A 26470-nucleotide genomic window follows, 5' to 3' on the forward strand; every position below is an offset into this window, starting at 1 on the left:
TAAATTTCCCTCAGTGCTGCTTTACCTGTGTCCCACAGATTGTGATATATTGTGTTTTCATGTCAAATTCAGCTCAGTGTCTTTTTCAATTTCCTTTGAGATTCTTCTTTAACACATGAATTATTTAAAGGTATGTTACTTAGTTTCCAGCGTTTGGAGATTTTCCGGTTCCTCTGTTCTTAATTTCTAGTTTGATCCCATTGCGGTTATAAACAAAGTCTGTATTATTCCATTTCTTTCAGATTTGTTGAGATTTGTTTTATGGCTCAGGATATGATTTATCTTATTATATGTTTAAGGACACTTGAAAAGAATGTGTGCTCTGTTGTTGGGTGGAACAAAAAAAAAAAGCATATAGTTAAGGGAAACAAAGAGGTAAAACTGCCCATATTCACATTGCTTGGTAGTGTTGTTAAATTGCTGTATATTCTTGCGGATTTTCTGTCCAGTTGTTCTCAGTAGTTGAGAGAGGGGTGTTAAAGTCTCCAACAAGGATTGTGGATTGGTTTACTGCTCCTTTGGTTTCTATCAGGTTTTTGTTTTATATATACATATTCAGCAGCTCCACTGTTTGATGCATATACATTTAGAATTTGCCCTTTTATCATTGTATAATAACCCTCTACGTCTTTGGTGATTTTCTTTGTTCAGAGTCTGCTTTATATGATATTAATATAGCTGTTTCTACTTTCATTTGATTGTTTCTATACTATATATTTTTTATTTTTGCTTTCATCTTACTTATATCATTATATATGAAGTGAATTTCTTCTAGATGGCATTTAGGTGGGTCATGTTTTTCAGTCCACTCTATCAGTCTTTGTCTTAAGTCTGCCATTTAATTTTTTTGTTCTGTTTTTCATTTCTGTTTTCTTTTTCCTGATTCCTTTAGATTAAGTTACCATTTTTAGAATTCCATTTTGATTTATCTGTAGTGTTTCTGAGTGTACCCACACACTGAGGCATGTGTGCAGAGCACATAAACAACTTGACTGAGTTCTTAAAAGCCATAAACTACTGAAACTCACTGAAGGTGAGATAGATAACCATAGTATTCTGCAACTAGTAAAGCAGTTGAATTCATAGTTTAAACTCTGCTGAAATAAGAAATCATCAGGCCCAGATGGTATCACTGGTAAATGCTACTAAACAGGTAAAGAAGAAATAACACCAATTCTCTGCAGTCTTTTCCAGAAAGAAGTAGAGGACACTCGCCAACTCATTTTGAGGCCAGAATTGCCCTAATCCAAAATCAGATAAGAACAAACTAGACTAATATAGATGCAAAAACCTATTAGGAAATAAAGTCCAGCAATATATAAAAAGAATAGTATACCACAACCAAGTAAGGTTTATCCCAGGAATGCAAGGCTGATTCATACTCAATTACTAAGAAAATAATTATTGTAATCTGCCATGTTAGCCTGAAAAATAAAAAGCACGTAATCATGTCAACTGATCCAGAAAAGCACTTGACAAAATTCAGCATGTATTCATGATGTAAACTCTCAGCAAACTAGGAATAGAAAGGAATTTATTCAGCCCAGTGCAGAGCATCTGAAAAATTAATGATGGAAGACTAAATGCTTTTCCCCCAAGATTGGGAACAAAGCAAGGATGTTTACTCTCACTACTCATATTTATCATCATAGAGGAAGTCCTAGCCAATGCAGTGAGTCAAAAAAAAAAAAAAAAAAAGCATATAGTTAAGGGAAACAAAGAGGTAAAACTGCCCATATTCACAAACAACATGATTATTAGAAAATCCCGAGGGATCTACCAAACAAAACAACCTTCCTAGAACTGTGTTGAGCAAAGTCATGAGATATAAGATCAACACATAAAATCCATTTTTTGAACAACTGGAATGAACTAGAAACTGAAATTCAAAAAATACTATTTACAATAGACTTTTAAAACACAGATCAAACAAAACATATATAGTATCCAAATGCTAAAAATTATAAAATTGATAAAAGAAATCAAAGGAAACCTAAATATGGAGAAATACTGTGTCCATGCACTGTTAAACTAATAGTAAAGACATCAGCTGTCTTCAAATTGATTTATAGATTTAATGTAATCCTAATCTGAATCCCAGCAGGACTTTTTTTGTAGATATCAGCAACTGGTCCTAAAAATTATACAAAATGCAAAGAAACTAAACTAACCAAAACAATTTGAAAAAGAAGAAAGTTGGAGGAATACGGTCACTACCTGATCTAAAAACTTACTGTAAACTACAACAACCATGACTCTGTGGTATTAGCAGGGGGAAAGACACATAGATCTTTGGAACAGAACTGAGTTCAGAAATAATCTCATAAAAATATGGGTCAAATGATTTTTTATATAGGTGCAAAGGTAGTTCATGGGGAAAGGTTAATCTTTATAGTAAATGGTATTGGAAAGGTTGAACATTTATAGGCAAAAAAAAAAAAAAAAAAAAAAATGAACCTTGTCCTAAAGCTTATACCTCACATAAAATTTAACTCTAAATGTATTATCGATCTAAATGTAAAAGGTAAAACTAGAACACTTCTATTTAAAAAAAAAAACAAAAACAAAAACAAAAAAACCTTTGTGTCCTGGGATTAGGCAAAATGTTTTTAGACATGCACCAAAAGAGCAACCATAAGAAAAAAATTGACAAATTGGACATCATTTAAATTAATCACATTTGTCCTTTGAAAAGTTACTATTAAGAAAATGAAAATGCTACAGACTGGGAGAAGATATTTGCAAACTGCCCATCTGACAACTGACTTGTATCCTTAATAAAGAACTTAATAAAGAATAAACAGCAGTAAGAAAACAATCCAATTTTAGACGTGGGCAAATGACATGAACAGACATGCCATCAAAGCAGATATATAGATGGCAAATAAGCACATCAAGAGGTGATCCACATTATTAGTCATAGAGAAATGCAAACTTAAACTACCATGTAAGAGCTCTGCTCACTGTTAAAATGACTAATGTTAAAAAAAACAACAACAACAACAACAACAAGTGCTGATGGTTTTGAGAGCAGTTGGAACTATTATTAACTGCTGGTGGGAATGCAAAATGGTACAGCCAGTCTGGAAAACTGACAGCTTCCTATAAGCATTTACCAGATGATCTAATAATTCCATTCTCTACATCTGCTTTAAAAAATGCAAAGTATAGTCTTACAAAAACCTGTATGCACATGGTTATAGAAGCTCTGCTAATAATCACCAAAAACTAGAAACCACCCAAATATCCGTCAGCAGGTGAATGGATAAACAAACTGGTACATCCCTGCAATGGAATACTACTCATTCATAAAAAGGAATGGACAGTTGGTACACAGAACTTGGTCAATGACACTCAAAAGCATTATGCGGAATGAAAGTAGCCAGTCTCTAAAGAATACATGCTACATGATTCCATTTGTATGACATTCTGAAAAAGCCAAAACTATAATAACTGAGAATTGATCAGTGGTTGTGAGAGTTTAGGGGTTGGGGAGGGTGTGACTAAAGAAGGGCATCAGCTTTAAGGGGAGATGGAATTGTTCTAGATCTTGATTGTGGCTACACCAGTCTATAGGTGGGGTACAACTGATAGAACTGTTCACCAAAGGTAAAGGTCATTGTTACTAAATAACAACACAACCAAGGACTATTATTGCACCTTCCCCACACTGAAATTGTCCTGGGAATTATCTCGATTATAATCTGGTCCACCATCAGACATTATCCAAGTTTCAATGAGATAATGAGATTAGCATTCAGGAGGGCCAGTGAGGAGTGTTTTAGCAATAAGACGGTTGCTCAATTCAGCCATCTTGACTTTAGACATTAAGATATCCAAAATAAATTATTTTTCTGAGCAAATAAAATTTCTTTCTAAAATCTAACAATGTTAATTGTAGCATTCCACAAGTATGTGGTTGCCTGGTATATATCAGATAAGTCAAGTCTTCCATTAAAAAATAATAGAAGGGAAACAAAAATATAAAAACAGGGAAGGGGACAAAACCTAAGAGACTCTTAAATATGAAGAACAAACAGGTTGTGGGAGGGGGTGGGCTAAGTGGGTAAAGGGCATTAAGGAATCTACTCCTGAAATCGTTGTACTATATGCTAATTTGGATGTAAATTTAAAAAAAAAAATTAAAAATAAAGTAAAATAAAAATAGAGTAAGGCTTGGGAACAGTCAATGGCCTGGAGTATTTTACCAAACTACAAAGTTCTATTGGATGTGGACTCACAACTTATCCACTCCTCCTTTTTTGTTGCCCTTTGCTCCCCCCTGCAGGAGGTTGTGGCTCACTGGATTGCTAAAAGCCGCATTGCCATTGAGAAGATACGTTTGTTGACCCTGAAAGCTGCCCACAGCATTGACACTCTAGGCAGCACTGGTGCTAAGAAGGAGGTGAGGCCCCTTGGATCACCATCTGCCAAGGCTTCTTCAGTTTCTTTCACCCACTGGGCATTTCAGGTTTTGTGGTACCCTGATGGCACTCAGAATATTGGAAGTTTCCATGTGATTTTGGTTTCAAGATTATAGATACAGGTCACTTGCTAGTTTTCCTTTCACTTGCCTGTTTTAGGGAATGATTTTCAGGGTGCAGAATATCTTCAGTATTCTTGAGATGCAACGGGAAGAGGGAAATGCTAGACTACACAGACTTGGAATTGTACGCAGTATGTCACTTTCTGCTAGCCATGTGGCCTTGGGCAAAGTATCTGATCTTTCTGCCTGTGGCCTAGGGTTTAGCGAAGAGTGGCAAAGATGACACAGAATGTGTAGCACTTTGCTACCACATAGTGAATGTTTCATAAGAGACTCCTTTCATTCCCTGCTTTATGTTTCTGGCTTACATGGAGTAAGAACGTGATCGTTTAATTCTAAAAGCCAATAAAATTGGTAAAAGAGAACTCATTAGTGAAGGCTCTTGAATTCTTTTTTTTTTTTTTTAACTTTTTTTTTTTTTTTAAGTAGGCTCCACACCCAACATGGGGCTTGAACTCACAACCCTGAGATTAAGAGTTGCATGCTCTGAGCCAAACAGGTGCCCCTTGAATTCTTTTTTATGATCCCTAAGGTGATGAATGTGATTTATCAGCTGCCTTAAATCCTTTTGGAAACAATCAACTTACAAATAATAAAATATGATTTGGAAAAGATCTCTCATTCCAGAATGTATTGATTGCAATATGGCCATTAGTGGCATTACAACAGATCTCTTTGATGGATGCCAACAAAGATCCTGTTTCAGTGATGAATTAATGTGGGAAAGTTCCCTTGTCTCATTTCACAAAGAAAATACAGATTATATAAAATTCTGCCACATTGTATATTGTCGAAGAGAGAAACCTTCTTATATCTTGCTTATGCAGATTGCAATGATTAAAGTGGCTGCCCCTCGGGCCGTCTGCAAAATTATTGACCGGGCGATCCAAGTGTGTGGAGGCGCGGGTGTTTCCCAGGACTACCCTCTGGCTACCATGTGAGTAGATGTCACTTAGTAATCGTCTTCATCTGACAGGCTTGGAATGGGACTAGAAATCTATAGCTGCCTCGACACTAACTGTTTAAGAAGAAAATACAGACACTAAAAGTATAGTTCAAAGCTAAATGAGGTAATATAGGTGCAATAAATGGTTGCTCTTAGGATCACAATTATTTCACTGGGCACATTGGGGCTCGTGGACTAGCGAGGAAATGGCATAGGGGTTCACCCTGAAACCAGTAGGATCACACAGGATCACAGATGGCAAAGGGAGCCCAGAGCTGGGCGTGAGTATGTCCTTAGGTCTGTTTGCCACGTCCGCAGGGATGCCTCAGGCCAGCGACCATCTCAGGTCCAGATTCTGGTGGCTGGGAGCTGAGGAACACTCTCCATTGCCTGTCACCTCGCAGCCCCCTGCCACCTTCTCTCGCACACTGGAGAATCTGGTGCCCCACCAGTTTTTCCCAGAAATCTTTAACCATAAGAAAGAACTAAATATATAGTACTACATATATAAGTGGTACATATTTAACTTCACTGCCTGTGGCTTACCTGAGGTATCTCTTAGGTCTAGCAACTTCTAGAACCCTAAAGCAAACCAAGACTGAGATTAAGCCCATTGCACTGGGCCATTTAAGATTCCTCTTCCCAGGGCGAGAACTTTAAATGGCATTTCCAAGCCCTTGGGCTTACTTTCCTTGATTTTCTTTGTGCTTTTTCTCATCACCGTCTTGGCAAGATTTCAAAAATGAATTGTCCTGGCTTAGAATCAGAGTGACTGACATTAAAGTAGCAGGTTTCTCTTTGACAACTCCTGCCATCCCTGCGCTTTTTGTTTTTCCAGGTATGCCCTAACACGAGCTCTGCGCATAGCAGATGGGCCCGATGAAGTCCACCTCTCCGCGATCGCGGCACTGGAGCTGCGGGACCAGGCCAGAGACATGAGGTCCAAGGTGTAGGAGGCAGCGGCATCTCACCTCCAGACAGACTTCTCGAGCTCCAGCATTTGCACCTCATTCTGTTTTTGCACCAGTTTGAGCACAGGATTAATTGCTCGTTTTCAGTAAAGATTTGAGCATCTGTTTTGATCAGTGGGTCTTATCATTTTAAGGGTCACACAGGTTTAAGTTAAATAAGAAATTGTATAGCTGCCATCATTCAGTCTATCACCTAAGCATTCAGCATTTATTTTTAAAACATTCAGCTTGTAGAGATAATGAAGTAAACTGCATAGGCATAAAAATATTTTCACCTTTGGATTCTCAGAAATTGTTCCATTTAGATAAATATCCAAGGAGTCACTGTTGTGTAAAAAACATATTGGTGTCCTTTTTAACACTGGGTTTAGGGATTGGGTTAACACTTTTAGTATTACAGTGTTTGCACTGGAGAGAGCTGCAGGAGTCATTTAATGCAGATAAGCCTCTTCATAATTCAACAGAAAACATACATAAAATCTGAATGCAGTTTAAACCTTACTAGAAAACATGGCATATTATGAGAAAATGTAATTAAGAAAATTTTTAATTCTGTTGATGAGAACAGTGGATAGGTGAAGCTACAAGAATGTTGCTTAGTTTTGAGAAGAGATTAAAAACCATCTGCTCTGAATGCCATTCTGTTAATATCAAATCCTAAGCAAACATTCTTGCAGCTCTTTAAATCAGTGTTGCCCAGTATAGTGGCCACTGGCCACATGGAACTCTTGAGCACTTGAATTATGCCGAGTGCCACTGAGGAACTTTAGGTTTTTTGAAGTTTAATTAACTATTCTTAGTTACTGGAAAACTTTTAAGTATGCCTATAATAACTTGGGTATGTGAATTTACTTTTTCAAATGTAAATTTTATGAAATCTAAACATGGAGGAAGTATTTTAGTTGAAAATTTAGAATCCAAAGTAGGAAACAGAGTCACTGTAAAATACCAAATTTTGAAGACTTACTATAAAAAAAAAAAAGGTAAAATCCCTCATTAATACTTTTTAAGTTGTGATTACATATTGAAATGATAAAATGTAGATATAAGGCATACCTTGTTTTATCGTGCTTCACTTTTTACACTTCTTAAAATTGCGGGTTTTTGGCAGCCCTGTGGTCGAGCAAGTCAGTCGGCACCATTTTTCCAACAGCATTTGCTCACTTTGTGTCTCTGCCACATTTTGGTAATTCTCACAATATTATAAATGTTTTCATTATTATATTGAACTACCGCAATCTCATGATAAAATTTGGATGAGGACTCACTTCTTATGGATGAGCAAAGAAAGTGGTTTCTCGAGATGGAATCTACTCCTGGGGAAGATTTTTGAAATGGTAAAAAAAAAAAAAAAGACTTAAAATATCACATAAACTTAGTTGATAAAGCAGCAGCAGGATTTCAAAGATTTGACTCCAATTCTGAAGGAAGTTCCGCAGGTAAAATGCTACCAAATAGCATCACAGACTACAGAGAAATAGTTCATGAAAAAAATGCAGCAAATTTCACTGTGTTGTCTTACTTTAAGGAATTTCCCAGCCACCCCAACCTTCAGCAATCCCCATCCCAAGCAGTTAACAGCCACCAACATAGAGGCAAGAATCTCCTCCAGCAAAAATATTGTGACTCGGTGAAAGCTCAGATGATGGTTAGCATTTTTTAGCAATTATTTTTTTTTAAAGATTTTGCTTTTCAGTAATCCCTACATCCATTGTCAGGCTCGAATTTACATCCCTGAGATCGAGTCATGTGCTCCACCGACTGAGCCACTCAGGTGCCCCCCTAAAATATTTTTAATAAAGGTGTGTCCACTGATTTTTAGACAATGCCATTGCATACTTAATGGAGTACAGTATAGTGTACATGCCCTGGGAAACCAGAAAATTCCTTTGACTTGCTTTATTGTCACATTCACTTTATTGTGGTCTGCAACCAGTCCCACCGCATCTCTAAGGTATGCCTGTGATTGAAGTAAAATGTTATTAAAATCAATTTCACCTGTTTCTTGTTACCTTTTGATGCCACTGGAATATTGGTAAAATTTTAAATTTTCAAATGAAAGTATTTTTATTTCTAAAAACTTTAAAACTCTTTTATATGAGCATACACATCACAAACATTTATTGATGTCCAGAGATTATTTAAATGCCTTCTTGGAGTGGGGAGCAGGCATTTAACAAAGACCTGGCTCTGATTCTTGTGTGTCACATGGGCCTCCTAAACATTTGCCTTTGAGCCTTAACCTCTCTACACCTCAGCTTTTCTTTCTGTGCAGGGGATTAACCTCAATCCTTGCCTTCTGAGCATTCATTGTGACCATCACTAAAGCCATGTAGAAGCACTTGGATATTCTGAACCACAATATTTTATAAGATATCCTCATATGAAGGAGATAAAATCTTATAACCCAAGCTATCGAATCTTATTTCTAGTTTTAAATGTTGTCACTTAGAAGAAATCAGGATTGGGGTGCCTGGGTGGCTCGGTCAGTTAAGCATCTGACTTTTGATTTTGGCTCAGGTCATGATCTCAGGGTTTGTGAGATCGAGCCCTGTGGTGGGCTCTGTGCTGACAGTGCGGACAGAGCCTGCTTGGGATTCTCTGTCTGCCCCATGTGCACACGTGCGCTCTCACTCTCTCAAAATAAATACACTTAAAAGAAAAAGGTTTATGTTTGGTACTTACAATTTTGTGATAATTTTTTCCTATGCCTTTGAAGAAAATGGCCTCAATTGGTGGTTGACTTAGCTCATCTATTTTTACTTATGTGTGTCATGAACACAACCATCCCTAAGCCAAGTCACTCCATGTGATCCATATTCATTTCTCTCCCCTACCATTCATTTATTTAGATAAAATATTATAAAGAATGGTAAGGGTTGTTTTGAAAAGGAAAATTACAGTCTCCAAAGAATGAAAAGATCGAGGGATACTTTGCCTCAGCCATGGTGACTCAGCATGGAAACTCAGAGCCATTTCTAGGACGTCCTCAGGCTGTCCCTGGGAGTTGCCTTGTGGCCGTATGCCCAGGGGCAGTCAGCCAGCTTTGCCATGCCACGGTTTTCGGTGTTCAAAATGAGAAGTTGCCTTCCATAATAACCACATGGCAGAGAAGGAGGAGCGCTCACCAGGCAGTGCCGGATGTCATGACCTCTCCAAGATCTGCATGTGGTCAGCCGCGGGGAGGAGGGACCTCGGGGACAGCCTGCCAGGGAAGTTTCCAGGAGTCTCCATACAAAAGTGGTCACGGAAGGTGTAGCAGTGCTTGTCCAGGGGAGTGGCCAGTTAAGGATCTCTTTGGTGGTTGATATTTTACCTTCAAAACATACAGCAGAAAGTTTGTGGACAAGTAGATTTACTCATCAAACTGCGATTACTTACGGAGGCTTCCCCGAAGTCTGCATCACCCCAGCTCTTTCCATACTCACTTTCTGTCCAAGAGAACTAAAGTGGGTGAAAACAGCAAAGTCCACAGCGGCATCTAGGTATTTTAAAAGGTTGATAGGGCTTGCAAAAAAGCCAAAACAACCACGTTTTTCGTCCTTTCGTGAATTAAGCTACAACAGTTTCTGAGAAGTTCAGAAGGCAGGCATTTTTTACCCAGGCTTCTGAAGGTATTCAAATTAGTAAAGGTCTTAAAGGATATTATAAAGTGAAATGTATTTAAGAAAATGTCTGGAAAAAAAAAAAAAAAAAAAGAAAAAATGTCTGCTATGGGGCACCTGGGTGGCTCAGTCAGTTAAACGTCCAACTTAGGTTCAGATCATGATCTCACAGTTTTTGAGTTCAAGCCCCACATCTGGCTCTGTGCTGACAGCTCAGAGCCTGGATCCTGCTTTGGATTCTGTGCCTCCCTCTCTCTCTGCCCCTCCCCCACTCATACTATCTCTCTCTCTCTCTCTCTCTCTCTTCCTCAAAAATAAATATTAAAAAAAAAATTTAAAGAAAATGTCTGCTATGAACAAATGTCCTGTTTCAATCAAGCCAGGTATCCTTGACCAGGCTTCTCCTCAGACATTTGATCCCTCCGCAAGGAGCAGAATACAGGGGGTGCAGACCAATCAGCAGGCTCCTATTAGCGCTCTGGGCCAGTGTTTGTTGCATGTCTTTTTCCACCATTTCTTTTGCCTGAATTACTGTGGTAGCCTCCTGATTGGGCTTCTAGTTTGTTGTCACAGCAGCCAGCATGACCCTCTCAAAATTTTTCAGTGGTTTTGCATCTCACTTAGAATAAAATCTAGAGTCCTTGCCATGACCTACAAGGTCTCATCTGAGCTCATCCCCTGACACCATTTGAACTCATCCCCTAGGCTCCCTCCCTCCATCATGGCCTCCTATCTGCTATTCCAACAGGCAACCCCAGCCAGACCTCTGACGCTTGGTTCTTACTGTTTTCTCTGCCTGAAAAGTTCTACCCTGAGATTTCCAGATGCCTATTCAAAAGTCACCCTAGCAAACAAGTTAGCAGCACCTGCTTTGTCATTCTCCACCTCTCTGCCGTTCTCTTCTCACAGGACCTAACACCTAACATATTTCGTGTCTACTTATTTATGACATGCTCGCACACATGTAACCCCAGTTTTCCCCTCCTATAGTCACTTATTTCACCTATTTTATACACTGGGGTTCCCCTCAGTCCCTAGAACCATGCCTGGCCTCCATTAAGTACTCCAAAGTATGAATGAATGAATGAGCATGGATGATCCCTGATTTGCAACTGATGAGAGGGCAAAACATTTATTTATAGATCTGCAAACAGATCAGAGCAGAAATTTAACGTCCGGCCCACGAACACAGCCCCAGAATGGGTTATGGGTAGCTGGAGAGGACATCGGTGCCCCAGCAGTGGGCGGTGCACAGCAGTTTGGGCAAATCAGGCGATGAAATAATGTTTGATGAGTATTTGACAATCCAAAGGAATGCACACACTTACTTTTTAAGTTTTCCTGCTTTCTAATCCAATCTAATCAGCCAGAGTGCTGTGACCAACTCTCAGTTCAAAGGGAAGTCAGGAGTCCTAAGAAAAATAAAACCACTGTTGGTGATCACTAGAATTTCCAAGTTTCCAGATAAACAGGATTCTGGGAAGTATCCTCACTTAATTCAGGGCAAAGAGCATTTAGGGTCTGTGATCCTGCCACAATATTTTTATTTCTCTTTTTTTCAGTATTTCTCATTGTCATGAAGAAAATCCACAAACATTCTAATCTAAGTGTCTGGTTGTGATAAGCTCCACGAAATAAGGACTTTTCTCTACCTTATCTTCACCAAAACTACCTGAATAAACAAAGGGTGATTATCCAAATAAAGGGTGATTATCCCAGAGTTCTGCCTCTCTCTCAGGACAGTACCTTAGCAGCAAGCACCCTTTCACCCACTGGGCTGATGGCTGATACCACCTGGGTGAAAAGTCATGTTTCACTTTTTAAATGGGAAAAGATGGAGACTGCAGATGCCTCTTCCCCCCACGTCCTTACCTCTGACTTCAGTTGCTACCATTTTTTCCCTTACCCCACACCAGCCTCATTGGCCTTCTGCTGTTTCTCCAGTATCCTGGATTTTTTTAAGTTAGAGATATTTGTTTCTTATTATAGGGTCCTCTCATGAGAAAAGAGTGTGCAAAAAGAGGCTTCCTGGGTTTTCTCCCATTCAAAACTTTCCTCCTGGTGTAGAAGGGAAAGTTCTCCATCTACTCCTGGGAAATTAGGCTACTCTAGTTTTATTTTTGATTGTTTGCATGCATTAAGAAAAACATCAAAACCCAACTATTAGCAAGCTATCTGTCCCTTGGTACATATGCCCAGTCCACTTGGACAGACAGACAGGTGTGGACCTCAACTGCCCATCTCCATGTGCTGCCCAGAGTTAGATGGTACATTGGAAATAAGGTGCTCCTGGTTAGGGATCAAAGCCACCCTAGCTCCTGCATAGTGCCTCCAGTGAGACTCTGAGATTCCCTCTTCAGCAAGGAGGACTCTGGGTATATGTAGTAGGGCAGCCCTCTGGCCACAGGCGGTATCTGCTATAGAAGCTTGCTTACTTCTCCAAATTCTCTCTAGATTCCTTGACAAGAGTGAATGCAAATTCTGAAATGAAACACCAAGTTACACAAGGTAGAAAAAGTCATTAAGGCCACAGTCTCTCCAACTCCATGCACAGAACTCTGACCCCACCATTCCCCTCCTTTCATCCTTTGGGACCACCTAGTCCTGCCCACCCCTTCTCCTCAGTGGCAGCTTCCAGCACCCAGAAATCTTGAGCAGCCTCAGCCTCACAAGCTGGGAGCAGCCCAATTCAGGAACTTGAGGTCATCTTCAAGCCCAAGGTTCTACCTCAAGGTCTTTGCACTTGCTTCTCTATTTACCTAGAAAGCGCTTCCCCAGCCCACATTGTCAAGGCTTGCTCTTTTCCTGAAAACATGACTTTCTTCGTTTTCCTTCTGTGATCATCCCATCTAAATTTCTTTTTTTTTTTTTAAGTTTATTTTTATTTATTTTGACAGAGGGAGAGAGCAAGCAGGGGAGGGGCAGAGAGAGAGAGAGAGGGAGACAGAATCCCAAGCAGGCTCCATGCTGCCAGCACAGAGCCTGATACAGGGCTCAAACTCAAGAACTGTGAGATCATGACCTGAGCTGAAGTCAAGAGTCGGATGCAATGGACTGAGCCACCTTGGCACCCCATCCCATCTAAATTTCTAAGCCCTTCCAACACACACACACACACACACACACACACTCCTTATCCCCTTCCCTGGTTGGTTGGGTTTTCTTCTTAGAACTTTCACCACATAATGTTTCTTTCTTTTTTTTTTTTAATTTGGCTTATTGTCCCTGCTTCCCCCACTAAATAGTATGCTTTAGCAGAGAGAGGTTTTTGTCTGTTTTGCTCACTGCTCTATCCTTATTGTGTAGGACAATGCTTGGAGCATGCATAGCAGGTCCTCAATGAATACTTGTTAAATGCATGGAATTCTTCCAGCTGCAGGAGGGCAGGGATCCCAGGCAGTTCCTTTAACCTCTAAATCAGAACTGTGATAACACAGGCTCATGGTTGCTCCCTGGCCATACAGATGCTTTTTAAAAGACCTAAAGCTAAGCTTCTCAACTCTAGCTAAGCATCAGAATCCCCTGCAGAGCTTGATAAAGACTCAACTGCCCCAGCAATTGTGTGACTTCGGTGGTAACAAGATACACCAGGGACTGCTTCCTGATCAAATCCGTTAGGGTGTTTGACTGTAAACACCAGGAAGAGACTGGCTAATGTGAGCAAAAAGGGAACCTGTTCGGTGGGTGCGGACCTGGGAGACTGAGACATCTGGAGGAGCACCCCAGCTGTGGCTTCCCTTCCTCTGACCTTCCTCTGTCCTGGCTGTGCTTGCTTGGGCACAGGGGAGACTCTGGTTGGCCAAACTCAGGTTACACTTCCACCCGCAGCCTATCCTCAAAAAGGAAGAGGGAAGAGAAACAGAATTCAAGCCACATGATTAAAAATTTTCTAGGGCCACATTAAATAAAGTAAAAAGTTGGGGCACCTGGGTGCCCCAGTCGGTTGAGTATCCAACTCTTGGTTTTGGCTCAGGTCATGATCCCGTGGTTGTGAGATCGAGCCCCCTCTGCCCTCTCTCAACTGAGAGAAGATTCTTCTCCTCCTTGGCTACAGACTTCATGCCGGCTGTCAGGTCATCATATCGCTCGGCCTGCTCGGCCAGAATGGCCTTCTGCAGCAGGTCATTTGTATCCATGACCGGATGTGCCGTGTCCAGAGTGGGTGTGACAGATGGACAGGGGCTCAGACTCAGCAGTCTCTGGGCAGCAGTGGCCAGGCTGAGACTCTGTCCCTGGATCTCGCTGTCCACAGGCTATAGCCGTGCGGCAGATACGGGGTTTCCTCCTAGGACTGTTTCAGTTGGCCTTTTGTTCACAGTTTTAATTTTCTGTAGCTTTCAAATCTGGTTGAGGAAGTCCTTAGCCATTTCTTTCACATATTTCTATAGTTTTCTTACAAATAGGCCATCAAATCATTTTGTTGGGACTTGGAGATTGCATTAAGTTTACTTTAGGGACAAGTGACACTTCTAATCAATCATCCTACTAGGAAGAAGATGTGTCTTTCTGTTCAAGAATTCCTTTATGCGCTTCAGTAGAGGGTCAGACAGACATCAGGTAAATCTAGCACATCTCCTGTTAAGGCTGTGCCTAAATAGTTAGTGTTTCTTTTTGTTGTGGCAGACAGTATTTTTTCTACCATTGTTTGTATGTACAAAAGCTGCTTTTATAAAGTTTTGGTTTTGCTGATTTTAAAATTTCCCTTAATATGCATTGATATTTTTTAATTCAGCCTTTTTTTGTTGTTGTTGTTGTTTTGATTTGGGAGAGAGAGTTTGAGCACATGAGCCGAGGAAGGGGAGAGAGGGAGAGAATCTTAAGCAGGCTTCACACTCAGTGCAGAACCTGACGTAGGCCTTGATCCCATGACCCTAGGATCATGACCTAAGCCGAAATCATGAATCAGACATTCAACCAATTGAGCCACCCAGGCGCCCCTAAAATTCAGGTTTTAATAAAAGGTGTGTATATCAGAGTTAAAGAGTCAAATCAGGGGCACCTGGGTGGCTCATCTGTTTAGGCGCCCAACTTCAGCTCAGGTCATGATCTCGAAGTTTGTGAGTTCGAGCCCTGCATCGGGCTCTGTGCCGACAGTGAGGAGCCTGCTTCGGATTCTCTCTATCTGCCTCTCCCGTTTGTGCTCTCTCTCTGAAAAATAAACAAACGTTAAAAAAAAAAAAAATCAAATCCCCATTCAAATCTAGTCATGAAGCACAGCGCTCTCTCCTCCCCATGCTTCAATACGCTCATCTCCTAATCCCATCCACAACCACTTAAAAACTTTTTTTTAAATTTTTTTGATGTTTATTTATTTTTGAGACAGAGAGAGACAGAGCATGAGTAGGAGGGGGGCAGAGAGAGAGAGAGGGAGACACAGAACCTGAGGCAGGCTCCAGCCTCCGAGCCATCAGCACAGAGCCCAATGCGGGGCTCCAACTCGTCAACCACAAGATCATGATCTGAGCCGCAGTCAGACACTCAACCGACTGAGCCACCCAGGCGCCCCTTAAAAACTTTTAATTGATAAGCATAGCTATCTTCTTCTAAGTAATGCAATTGTACTAGTACTGATGTCCCAGGTTTTTTGAAAACATCTCACATCTTGAGAAAATTTATGGAGCATGGTGCACATCCATATACCGCACCTAGATTCACGCCTGCTTTCTTCTCTCTCCGCTGTTTGAGTTAGTTGCAGACATCATGGCACTTATCCATATAATGATTACACTCGGGAAACATGACCTTGATAAAACACTACTATTCGTATATAGTCTGTTATATTGCTACTCCTTCATTTTCTTGTTTTTTTGCTTTAGCCATCATCTATTGACTTCTGAATTTAGAAGATTCAATTGTCTTTCATCTTCTCTTCCCACCAAACATACATACACTCTCACACACATCCCTTCTCTCATTCTCTAATACACTCATATTGGTATCATCATTATGGAAGTACCAGTCAGAACCTTACCTCACCATGTCGCACCACAGAGATTTTTCTGTTCACCTCCTCCAATCTCCTTCCTCTCAGTATGTTCAAGCACAGAGACTTCATCTTCTTGAAGAATTTGTTCCCAGAGTCTCTGACCTGCTCAGGGCTGGGTTGGGCTCAGCTGGTTGTACTCTAAGTCAGCTGCCAGCTCTTGTCTTGATTCAGCATCTCTTTTCACGACCTTTCAGAGAATCCCTCCTTTCCTTTCTTGGTTATCCCACTCTGGGGGAGAACATCTTTTAGGACCTTCTTACAAAACTTTCCTGGGAAGTAAATCTGAGAGCTGGTGTGTTTGATAATGTCTAAATGATGTCTCCTCACTTAACTGGCAGTTTGGCTGGCTTTAGAATCCTAGGCTAGGAAATCACTTTTCCCTTAGATTTTTGAAGGCATCACCCCTTTGTCTTTTTTTAGTGTTATTGAGAAATCCAGTGCTATTCTGATTCTTGCTCCTTTCTAAGAAATGTTCTTTCCTTCTCCTGCAATACCCTGGATGTTTATAAGAACTTCTTGTTTCCTATCGTAAAATTTCACAATGATGTGCATTTGTAAGGGTTTATTTTCATCTGTTAGACTGGATACTCAGTGGCACACTCTTCCTTTATGGGGACACTTTTGAGTTTTTTATTTTGTCCTCCACCCACCTTACTCAGCTCAAGCTGCTATAACGAAATACCATAAACTGGGTGGCTTAATTTTGAGTTTTGGAAGCTGGAAGTCTAAGATCAAGGGACCAGCAGATTCAGCAGTGAGGGAGGACCCTGCTTCTGGTTTCCAGATGCTGCTTTCTCGCTGTGTTCTCACGTGGCAGAAAGAGCTCCAGGGAGTTCTCTGGGGTCCCTTTATAAGGTCACCACCTTCAAGACCTTGTCCTCTCCAAAGGCACCACCTTCTCATACCATTACTTTGGGGGTTAGGATTTCACCATAGGAATTTTGGTGGGACACAAATCTCCTTTTCAAAACTACTACTGCTTTCTGGAACCTTTTTTTTTTTTTTTTTTTTTTTTATAATGGGCCTCCTGGACTGGCCATCCCCTACTTTAACTTTGTGTCCTTTATTTCCATCTGTTTCTGCTTATTCTGCTTCTTAAGGAAATTTCTGCAACATTATCTCTCAGCGGCTTCCATTGTTTCTCATTTCTGCTGTTTGGGTTTTTGGGTTTTTTTTGTTTTTTTTTTTTTGTAACACAGGATTTTCTCTAGGAAAAAAATGTTTTTTACAGTGGCTTCCTTTTGTTTTGTGCATGTAATGTTTATCTCTAAGGGTATTAAATATGATAGCTTTCTTTTCCAATGTTCTCTTCTTTCTCCACTGTTTTCTCCAAATTACCTTTTTCTTTTCTGTTTTGGCCTCACTCCTGCTTAAAATCCTGCCTCGGGGGATGTACTTATTGGCACTTTAAGGTCTGACCAAGCTGAGCCCCTTAAGAGTGAAGGGTGTGGTGTCTACAGCTCTGTAGTACCTGATAACGTTTCCTGCTCTAAACACAGGAGGTACATAAATATTCTGAACTCATCTTGATCATTTCAGGGTTGACAACGATGTCTGTCTGGACAACTCCCACATTTAAAGCCAGGAAAGACGCTCCCATTTCCTGTCTTGGAAAATGGATAAATGTACATGGAGGGCTGTTCTCAGTCCTGCAAAATATTTAAGGGTGAGAGTGGGGTTTGAGCTTAAGCTCTAATTCACCAAATTTATGCATAACTAAGTATTTGCAGAATTACTTGCTTATGACTTTTCTTTTTAAAGACAAATGACTCATTCCTTCACTGACTCAAGTACCATTTTCATAAAATTTTCCCTGAAATAAAGAAAGTGAGGGCATGGGGTTCTTCTTTTCCTGCTCACAGACATCACCACTTGGCAAGGGCCAGGGAGTGAGGTGAACGTTCCTCGCAGACTGGAGAATAACTGAAAACTCTTCACACACAGTAACCACATAATCTTGTTAGACAAACCATACACCTTTTCAATGTTAAAAAAAAATGTAAGCTTAAACATTGATTCTTATTTGTATAAGGAACTGAGACTTCCATTAACAATTCTGGTACTTTCTCTTCTCTTACTAAATTATTTCCCTAAATTGGGGCTTTGTAAAAATGATGAAAATGTACACATCTTTGGTAAGCTTGGTGGAAAAACAAACTTTTTATTTTTTAAAATACAGTGTTTTTTAAAAAAAATTTTTAGTGTTCATTTATTTTTGAGAGAGAGACAGAGTGTGAGTTGGGGAGGGGCAGAAAGAGAGGGAGACACAGAATCAGAAGCAAGCTCTGGGCTGTGAGCTGTCAGTACGGAGCCCGACTTGGGGTTCAAACACACGAACCGTGAGATCATGACCTGAAGTTGGACCCTTAACTAACTGAGCCACCCAGGCGCCCCGAGAAACAAACTTTTTAAACTGGCCACCCCTACTTACTGTATTTATGGGGCCCTGGATCCCACAGTAAACTGGCCTCGCCTTTTATTCCTTCAATCTGGACGTTAGTGGATGGTCAACTTCAGATGTGAAGTTTTTTGCTTTAAATGCTGAGTAACATATTAAACACAAGTAGTAAAAAACTAGTAATAGGAAAGCGCTGAGGACTAGGATAGATTCCATAGTAGAGGACAAAGACAGTCTGTGTCATGATAAGCCCAGTTACTTGTAAGAAACAATATCATACATAATTCTTAGAAGCTATCCAGCTCTGGGCTTTTTATCCGGGGTTAGAGTGGGACTGAGTTCTCTAATATTTAAAAAATATGTCCTTTTGTACATTTTTGTAAAGAGGGCTTATATTACCTTTCATTAGATTCCTAAGAGTGAAATATCTCCTGACGGACCAACCCAGGCAATTTAGAGAGGAAACTGATGCCCAAGGTCAGAAATCTAACTAGGGCAGATTGGGTCTGCCAAGCTGGTGTTTTCTCTCAACACCACCACCCCATCTAAGAGGCTGGCACTATATCAGGTGTTTACATCCATTATCTCTTAGCTACAGAACAGCACTGTAAGGGAAGTGTTAAGGATGAGAGATCACACAGTGAGGGCCAGGACTGCAGCCTAGATGGCCCTGATGTGGTTCTGGATTGGTGAGGGGGGATAGGGAGGTTTAGAGCTGATGGCCAAGAAAGAATTCTTGAGGTGTCTTTGGTGCAAAATGGTGATTTTATTAAAGCACGGGGATAGGACCCGTGGGCAGAAAGAGCTGCACCGGGGTAGTAAAGAGTACCTGGTTATATCCAATGGAGTTGGAGGGGGTGGGGGGAAGGAGGGCGGGTAAAAGACAAAAGGCAGGCTTCTAGAAGGACTTTGATAGGCTAAAGAGGACTCTTAAGATACCTGAGGCCTTGCTATTGTCAAGCTAAGGTTGTTTTTCCTCTAGTGTGGCATTAACATTAGGACCAGTAGGGAGTTCCTGGAGAAATGTCAGACTCTGTATTTGACTCAAGTATTTGTCAATGGGCTGCAGGTTATAAGGAAATTTAATTTTATCCGCCATTTCCTTCTTGCCTTTGTTCCCTACATCATTGTGGAGGAGAGGGTGATATTAGGGCTCCAGGAAGCTGAGTCTGTAAGTTTCTGGAGATTAGGCTGTTGATAAGATTGCCTTTTTCTTGTAATTTACTAAGATATTTGTGAACTGATGGAGACTCCTGTCCTGCAGGACTCTGATCTCTATCAGCTAACCATCTGTTTTTCCCTTTCCTTTGTTCTTGGGCAGCCAAGAGTACCTGAGGAATGTCACACATATTCCCCCCTTTTGGGGGGACGGGGGTGTGCTAGCCTGTAGTTTGCCCTCAGCTTGCCTTATGCTCTCTCATCGATATGACAATGAGATTGGCTTGACTGTGTAAATGGTCAGTATTTCAGTTCACAAACAACTCTTCATTCCACTCTGTTGTCCGGCATTCTTCTCAGCTTGGAAGCAAATTTTTAAGTCATTCTCTAGGTCTGGCCTCTTGGACCTCATCTGCTGGCAAACGAGCCACGGCTCAGGGACAAATGTATTTTTACTGTGGGAAACCGATGATCTTACCGACTGAAGACTGTAGCACAGCATCTCTGATTTGGGAGCCACGGTAGCCGCTTTTTAGTTAGGGCTTACCTAGCAACAGAACTACTTCCAAAAACTAATAAAAAATTACAAATGATTTTATGTAGACCTTAAAGTCGTTGGAATTTGTTTTACCCCATTCCTGATCCTAAATAGAATGAGAAAAATTGTTATCGATGATTGCTGACTTGGGTACTTACGATTATTACCACCATCAATATGCTTCATGGTTCCCAGAGTTCTTTCACAGACCTATTTCACTCCTCACGACAGCCCTGTGAAGGATGGGTTAAGAATTATCAACATTATTTTATAGATAAGTAAACAAGCTCAAAGAAGTCTTTGCATTCTGTGCTCACACTTCCTCTGGTCAAAGGTAAGTGCTATATACTTTTTTAGTAATTTCTGCACCCAATGTGGGGCTCGAACTCATGACCCTGAGACAAGAGTCACATGTTCTAGACACTGAGCCAGCCAGGTGCCCCGAAGTGTTTAAACCATATAGGAGGCCATGTGTTCCTGAAAACTCAAGTAGGCCATTAAATTCCTAGTCAATAGGTTGCCAGAAATAGACTAAGTTTATCTGTATTTTTTTTCCAGTGCGCCAGGGTGGCTCAGTTTGTTGAGCCTCCGCCTCTTGATTTCTGCTCACATCATGATCCCTGGGTCGTGGGATTGAGCCCTGCGTTGGGCTCCACGCTAAGCATGGAGACTGCATGGGATTGTCTCTCCTTCTGCCACTCCACCGCCCCCACACGGGCAAGTGTGCTCTCTAAAAATAAATAAATAAATAAATAAATAAATAAATAAATAAATAAATAAATAAAAAATATTTATTAGTAAAGCCTAGGTATTTAGGGACATTCCATCATATAATGGAATTTAAGATCAGAAAAGGGAATCACAGAATTTCTGGACTGAAAGGGATTCTCCAGCCACCTGGTGATAATCCTCAGGTTTACTAAAAGGGCTCATTCCCTGTGTATTTCCCTGATTAGTGACTCAGCACATTTTTGTGTATGTATTGGCCATTTCTATGCCTTGCTTGGAGAAATGCCTATTTAAGACCTTTGCCCATTTTAAAATCAAGTTGTTCATGGTGGCATTATTTGCAATAGCTAAAATATGGAAACCTAAACGTCCATTGATAGAGAGATGGATGAAGAAAATGTGGCATGTGCATACAATGGATTATTATTCAGCTTCTTAAAAAGGAATGAAATTCTGACATATGCTACATGAACAAATCTTAAAGATACTATGCTAAATGAAATAAGCCATTCACAAAAATTTAAACACTATATGATGCCACTTGAGATACTTAGAATAGTCAAACTCGGGGCATCTGGGCGGCTCAGTCGGTTAAGCGTCTGACTTCAGCTCAGGTCATGATCTTGAGGTCTGTGGGTTTGTGCTCCTTGTTCGGCTCTGTGCTGACAGCTCAGAGCTTGGAGCCTGCTTCTGATTCTGTGTCTCCCTCTCTTTCTGCCCCTCCCCCACCTCTCAAAAATAAACATTAAAAAAATTTTTTTTTAAAGAATAGTCAAACTCACAGAGACAGAAAGTAGAATGCTGGTTGCCAGGGGCTGGGGGAGGAGGAATTATCAGTTAATGAGTATAAACTTCCAGTTTTAGAAGGTGATAAGAGTTCTGGAGATGGATGGTGGTGATAGTTGCACATTATCAATATATCTAATAATACTTATCTGTATACTTAAAATGGTTAAGATAATAAGTTTTATGTTATGTGTACTCTACCACATTAAGGGGGAGAAAAAAAAGAAAGAAAAGGGGACTCAAGGAACCAGGCTGAAGAAGCTTCCACTGGCAAAGACAGGACATTTACAACTTCAACAAAGATATAGGCATACCTTGGAGATATTATGGGGTTCAGTCCCAGAGCACTGCAATAAAGTGAACATCACAACAAAATGAGTCAAATGAATTTTTTGGTTTCCTAGTGTATATAAAAATTATGTTTACATTATACTATATATAGTATATATAACATATATATAGTAATATATAATAAACTGTAATATCAAGTTTATAACAGCATTATGTAAAAATAAATTTACATACCTTAATTAAGAAATATCTTATTGCTGGGGCACCTGGGTGGCTCAGTCCGTTAAGCGTCCAAATTTGGCCCATGTCATGATCCTGCCCTTCGTGGGTTCAGAGCCCCGCGTCGGGCTCTGTGCTGACAACAAGGAGCCTGGAGCCTGCTACAGATTCTGTGTGTGTGTGTGTGTGTGTGTGTGTGTGTCTCTCTTTGCCCCTCCCCTGCTTGCACTCTATCTCCTAAAAATATATGTAAAACTTTAAAAAAATTAAAAAAAAGAAATACCTCATTGGTGAAAAGTACTAACCATTATCTGAGCTTTCAGCAAGTTGTACTCTTTTCGCTGGTGGGGGGCTATGCCTCAATGTTGATGGCTGCTGACTGATCGGGGTGGTATAGCTGAAGGCTGGGGTGACTGTGCTAACTCTTAAATAAGACACAATGGGGGTGCCTGGGTAGCTTGGTCGGTTAAGCGGCCGATTTCAGCTCAGGTCATGATCTTGTGGTTCACAAGTTTGAGCCCCATGTTAGGCTCTGGGCTGACAGCTCAGAGCCTGGAACCTGCTTCAGATTCTGTGTCTCCCCTGCTCACACTGCCCCTCCCCTCTTTGCCCCTCCCCTGCTCACACTGTCTCTCTTTCAAAAATAAATGTAAAAACAATTAAAAAAAAAAAAAAGACAACAATGAACTTCGCCACATTGGTTGACTCTTCCTTCCACAAACGATTTCTCTACAGCACGAGATGTTCTTTGACGGTAGTTTACCTGTAGTAGAACTTCTCTCAAAATTATAGTCAATGCTCTCAAACACTGCTGCTGCTTCAACTAAATTTATGAAATATTCTAAATCCTTTGTTGTCATTTGAACAATGTTCACAGCATCTTCACCAGATTAATCTCAACAAAAGCACTTTCTTTCCTCATCCTTAAGAAGCAAGTCCTCATCCATTCAAGTTCATCATGAGATGCAACAAGTCAGTCACATCTTCGGGTTTCACTTCAAATTCTAGCTCTCTGGCTCTTTCTACCACATCAGCAGTTACTTCCCCCACCAAAGTCATGAACCCCTCAGTCATCCATGAATGCTGGAATCAACTTCTTCCACTCTTGTTGATGTTGATTTTGACCTTTTCCCAGGAATTGTAAGTGTTCTTAATGGCATCTAGAATGGTAAATCCTTTTCAGAACGTTTTTAATTTACTTTTCCCAGATCCATCAGAGGAATCACTATCTATGGCAGCTAGAGCCTTAAAAAATGTATTTCCTTTTGTTTAAAGTTTATTTTTTTTTTTGAGAGAGAGAGAGAGAGAGAGAGAGAGAGAGAGAGAGTGAGAGTGAATGTGGGCTGGGGAGGGGCAAAGAGAGAGAGGGAGAGAGAGAATCCCAACCAGGCTACGCGCTGTCAGCTCAGAGCCTAATGCGGGGCTCAATCCCATGAACCATATCATAACCTGAGCCCAAAACAACAGTCGAAAGCTTAACTGACTGAGCCACCCAGGCTCCCCACAAAATAAATGTATTTCTTAAATAATCAGACTTGAAAGTCAAAATTACTCCATGACCCATAGGCTGCAAAATGAATGTTGTGTTAGCAGGCATGAAAACATTAATCTCATTGTCTATCTCCACCAGAGCTCTTGGATGAACAGATGCATTGTCAATGAGCAGTAATATTTTGAAGGAGATCTTTTTTTCTGAGGAGGTCTCGACAGTGGGCTTAAAATATTCAGTAAACCATTTTGCAAACAGATGTGCTGCCATCCAGATCTTATTTCATTTACAGACCACAGAGTAGATTTATCGTAATTCTTAAGGGCTTTCCAAATGGTAAATGAGCATTGGCTTCAACTTAAAAGTCACCAGCTGCACTGGTCCCTGAGTCAGCCTGTCTTTTGGAGCTCTAAAGCCAGGCATTGACTTCTGTCTATAAAGTCCTAGATTGCCTTGTCTTCCAACATAAAGCTGTTTTGCCTACATTCGAAATCTGTTGCTTAGTGCAGCCACCTTCATTCACGGTCTCAGCCATACCTTCTGGGTCACTGGCTGCAGCTGCTCCATGGGCACCTGCTGCTTCACCTTGTTATGGAGACGGCCGCTTCCTTAAACCTCATGAACCAACCTTTGCTGGCTTCAAACTTTTCCTCACCTCTCAGCCCTCACAGAGTCGAAGAGTTAGGGTCTTGCTCTGGGTTAGGCTTTGGTTTAAGGGAATATTGCAGCTGGTTTGATTTTCTATCAAGACCACTAACACTTTGTCTATATCAGCAATAATGTTGTTTCTTTCTCAGCATTCATGTACTTACTGGAGCAGCACTTTTAATTTCCTTTAAGAACTTTCCTTTGCAGTCACAAGAGGTCTAACTTTCCACCCATCTCAGATTTCATCATGCCTTCCTCACTAAGCTTAATCATTTCTAATTCCTAACTGAAAGTGAGAGACATGTGACTATTCTTTTCACTTGAACACTTAGAGGCCACAGTGGGTTATTAACTGGCCTAATTTCAATAAAGCTGTGTCTCAGGGAATTGGGAGGCCCCAGGACAGACTGGGGAACAGCCAATCAGTGGAGCAGGCAGAACACATACATTTTATTAAGTTTGCCGTCTTACATAGTAAGAGTTCATGTTTCCCCCAAAATAATTACAATAGTAACAGCAAAGATCAGTGATCACAGTTACAAAGAAATATAATAATAATACAGTTTGAAATATTGCAATTACCATAATGTGACAGAGACATAAAGTGAGCAAACGACATTGGAAAAATAGTGCCAAGAGTTTCTTGACACAGCGTTGCCAAAACTCTCAATTTGGGGAAAAAATTAATAAATAAATAAAAATGCTGTATCTGTGAAGGATAATAAAGCAAAGTACAGTGAAACAAGGTATGTCTATAACAGCAAAGGATTGAAAAACAGCAAATGTTTAAATCTATGATACTAAAAAATACTTCAATAATGGTGTTAGTAAAAAAAAAACAAAATTGGTCACCTTCAGAAGATGACAGGGAACAGATTCATTATCTTGAAAGCTGATGAGTAAAGGAAATGAATTAAGCCTTCATCCTGCCTTTCCCATATGACGTGTGCCACTGGGTGACAAAACACATAAAGGAAATCATTTCTTTTTTTTTTGTTCTTTTATTGAGGTAAAATTGTTATATTACATTAGATTAGTTTCAGTTATACAACATACTAATTCAGTATTTGTAGAAACTACAAAGTGATTACCACAGTAAGTCTGGTTACCATCCATCATCATACAATTAACACTTTACCCATTTTGCCTACCCATACTCCTTCCCTTCTGATAACCACCAATCTGGGCTCCATGTCTATGAGTTTTGTGTTGTTCATTTGTTTTAGATTCCACATATAAGTGAAATCTTCGGGTATTTGTCTGACTTCCATGACTTAAGGTAATACCCTCAAGGTCCATCTGTGTTGTCATAAATTCCAAGTTCTCATTTTTTTTTATGCCTAAGTAATATTCCACTGTATATCAACACCTCATCCCCTCTATCCCTTTATCCTCTGATGGACGCTTAGGTTGTTTCCATACTGTAGCTATTGTAAATACCACTGCAAAGAACACAGTGCATGTATCTTTTTCAATTAGTGTTTTCATTGGATCATATGTTAGTTCTATTTTTAATTTTTTGAGGAACCTCTCTGCTGTTTTCCACAGTGCCTGCACCAATTTACATTTCCATCAACAGTGCACAAGGATTTTCCTTTTCTTCACATCCTCTCCAACATTTGTTATTTCTTGCCCTTTTGATACTAGACATTCTGACAGGTGTGAGGTGATAGCTCATGGTGGTTTTGATTTGTATTTCCCTGATAATTGGTGATGTTGAACATCTTTTCAATGTACCAGTTGGTCATCTACAGGTCTTCTCTGGACATGTCTATATAGACCCTCTGCCCATTTTTTAATCAGATTTTTTGCTGAGTTCTCCACATTATTTTGGACATTAACTCCTTATTGAATATATGACTTACAGGTATTTTCCACCGTTCAGTAGGTTGCCTTTTTATGTTTTCTTTGTTGTGTTGAAACTTTGGTTTGATGTAGTCCTACTTAACATTTTTGCTTTTTTTTTTTTTTTTGTAAGAAAGCATTTCTTTATAAAAGCATTCCAGTTACTAAGTGGAATAGCAGCATTTTATAACTCCCAGTATATGAATGGATCTAGTCACACTGAGATTCCCTTATTGTTAATATCACGTCTTACAGGCATGATGTGCTTCTAAGAAAACAAAAAAAACCCAAGCCCCCCTCTAGTCTTGCCAAAGG

The 26470-nt window shown here is 40.3% G+C and overlaps 1 protein-coding gene and 1 long non-coding RNA gene across 7 annotated transcripts in view; one reads left to right on the forward strand and one right to left on the reverse strand.

Annotated features, from left to right (window-relative positions):
- Positions 1 to 6574, forward strand: part of ACAD11 (acyl-CoA dehydrogenase family member 11) — a 91516-nt gene extending 84942 nt beyond the window's left edge. For all 4 annotated transcript variants that reach the window (XM_042903041.1, XM_042903038.1, XM_042903039.1 and 1 more), the window contains exons 18-20: positions 4289 to 4405; positions 5374 to 5483; positions 6331 to 6574. In XM_042903041.1, coding sequence (XP_042758975.1) covers positions 4289 to 4405; positions 5374 to 5483; positions 6331 to 6445 — 342 coding nt within the window. In that variant the 3' untranslated portion in view covers positions 6446 to 6574. The remainder of the gene's footprint in view (positions 1 to 4288; positions 4406 to 5373; positions 5484 to 6330) is intronic.
- Positions 6575 to 7748: 1174 nt separating this feature from the next.
- LOC122198433 lies at positions 7749 to 25839 on the reverse strand. 3 transcript variants are annotated; one of them, XR_006192981.1, is made up of 6 exons: positions 21978 to 22073; positions 20307 to 20381; positions 16040 to 17703; positions 11397 to 11480; positions 9592 to 9779; positions 7749 to 7779 (listed from the first exon to the last, which is right to left on the reverse strand). It is a non-coding gene; the product is annotated as an uncharacterized LOC122198433 (long non-coding RNA). The 3 variants fall into 3 exon arrangements; XR_006192980.1 differs by lacking the exon at positions 7749 to 7779 and adding an exon at positions 25163 to 25839 and having other exon boundaries at positions 9099 to 9779; positions 21978 to 22010; XR_006192979.1 differs by lacking the exon at positions 7749 to 7779 and having other exon boundaries at positions 9099 to 9779.
- Positions 25840 to 26470: the final 631 nt, after the last annotated feature.

The sequence above is a fragment of the Panthera leo genome, chromosome C2 (genome assembly GCF_018350215.1).
Source record: "Panthera leo isolate Ple1 chromosome C2, P.leo_Ple1_pat1.1, whole genome shotgun sequence".
Classification (NCBI taxonomy): domain Eukaryota; kingdom Metazoa; phylum Chordata; class Mammalia; order Carnivora; family Felidae; genus Panthera; species Panthera leo.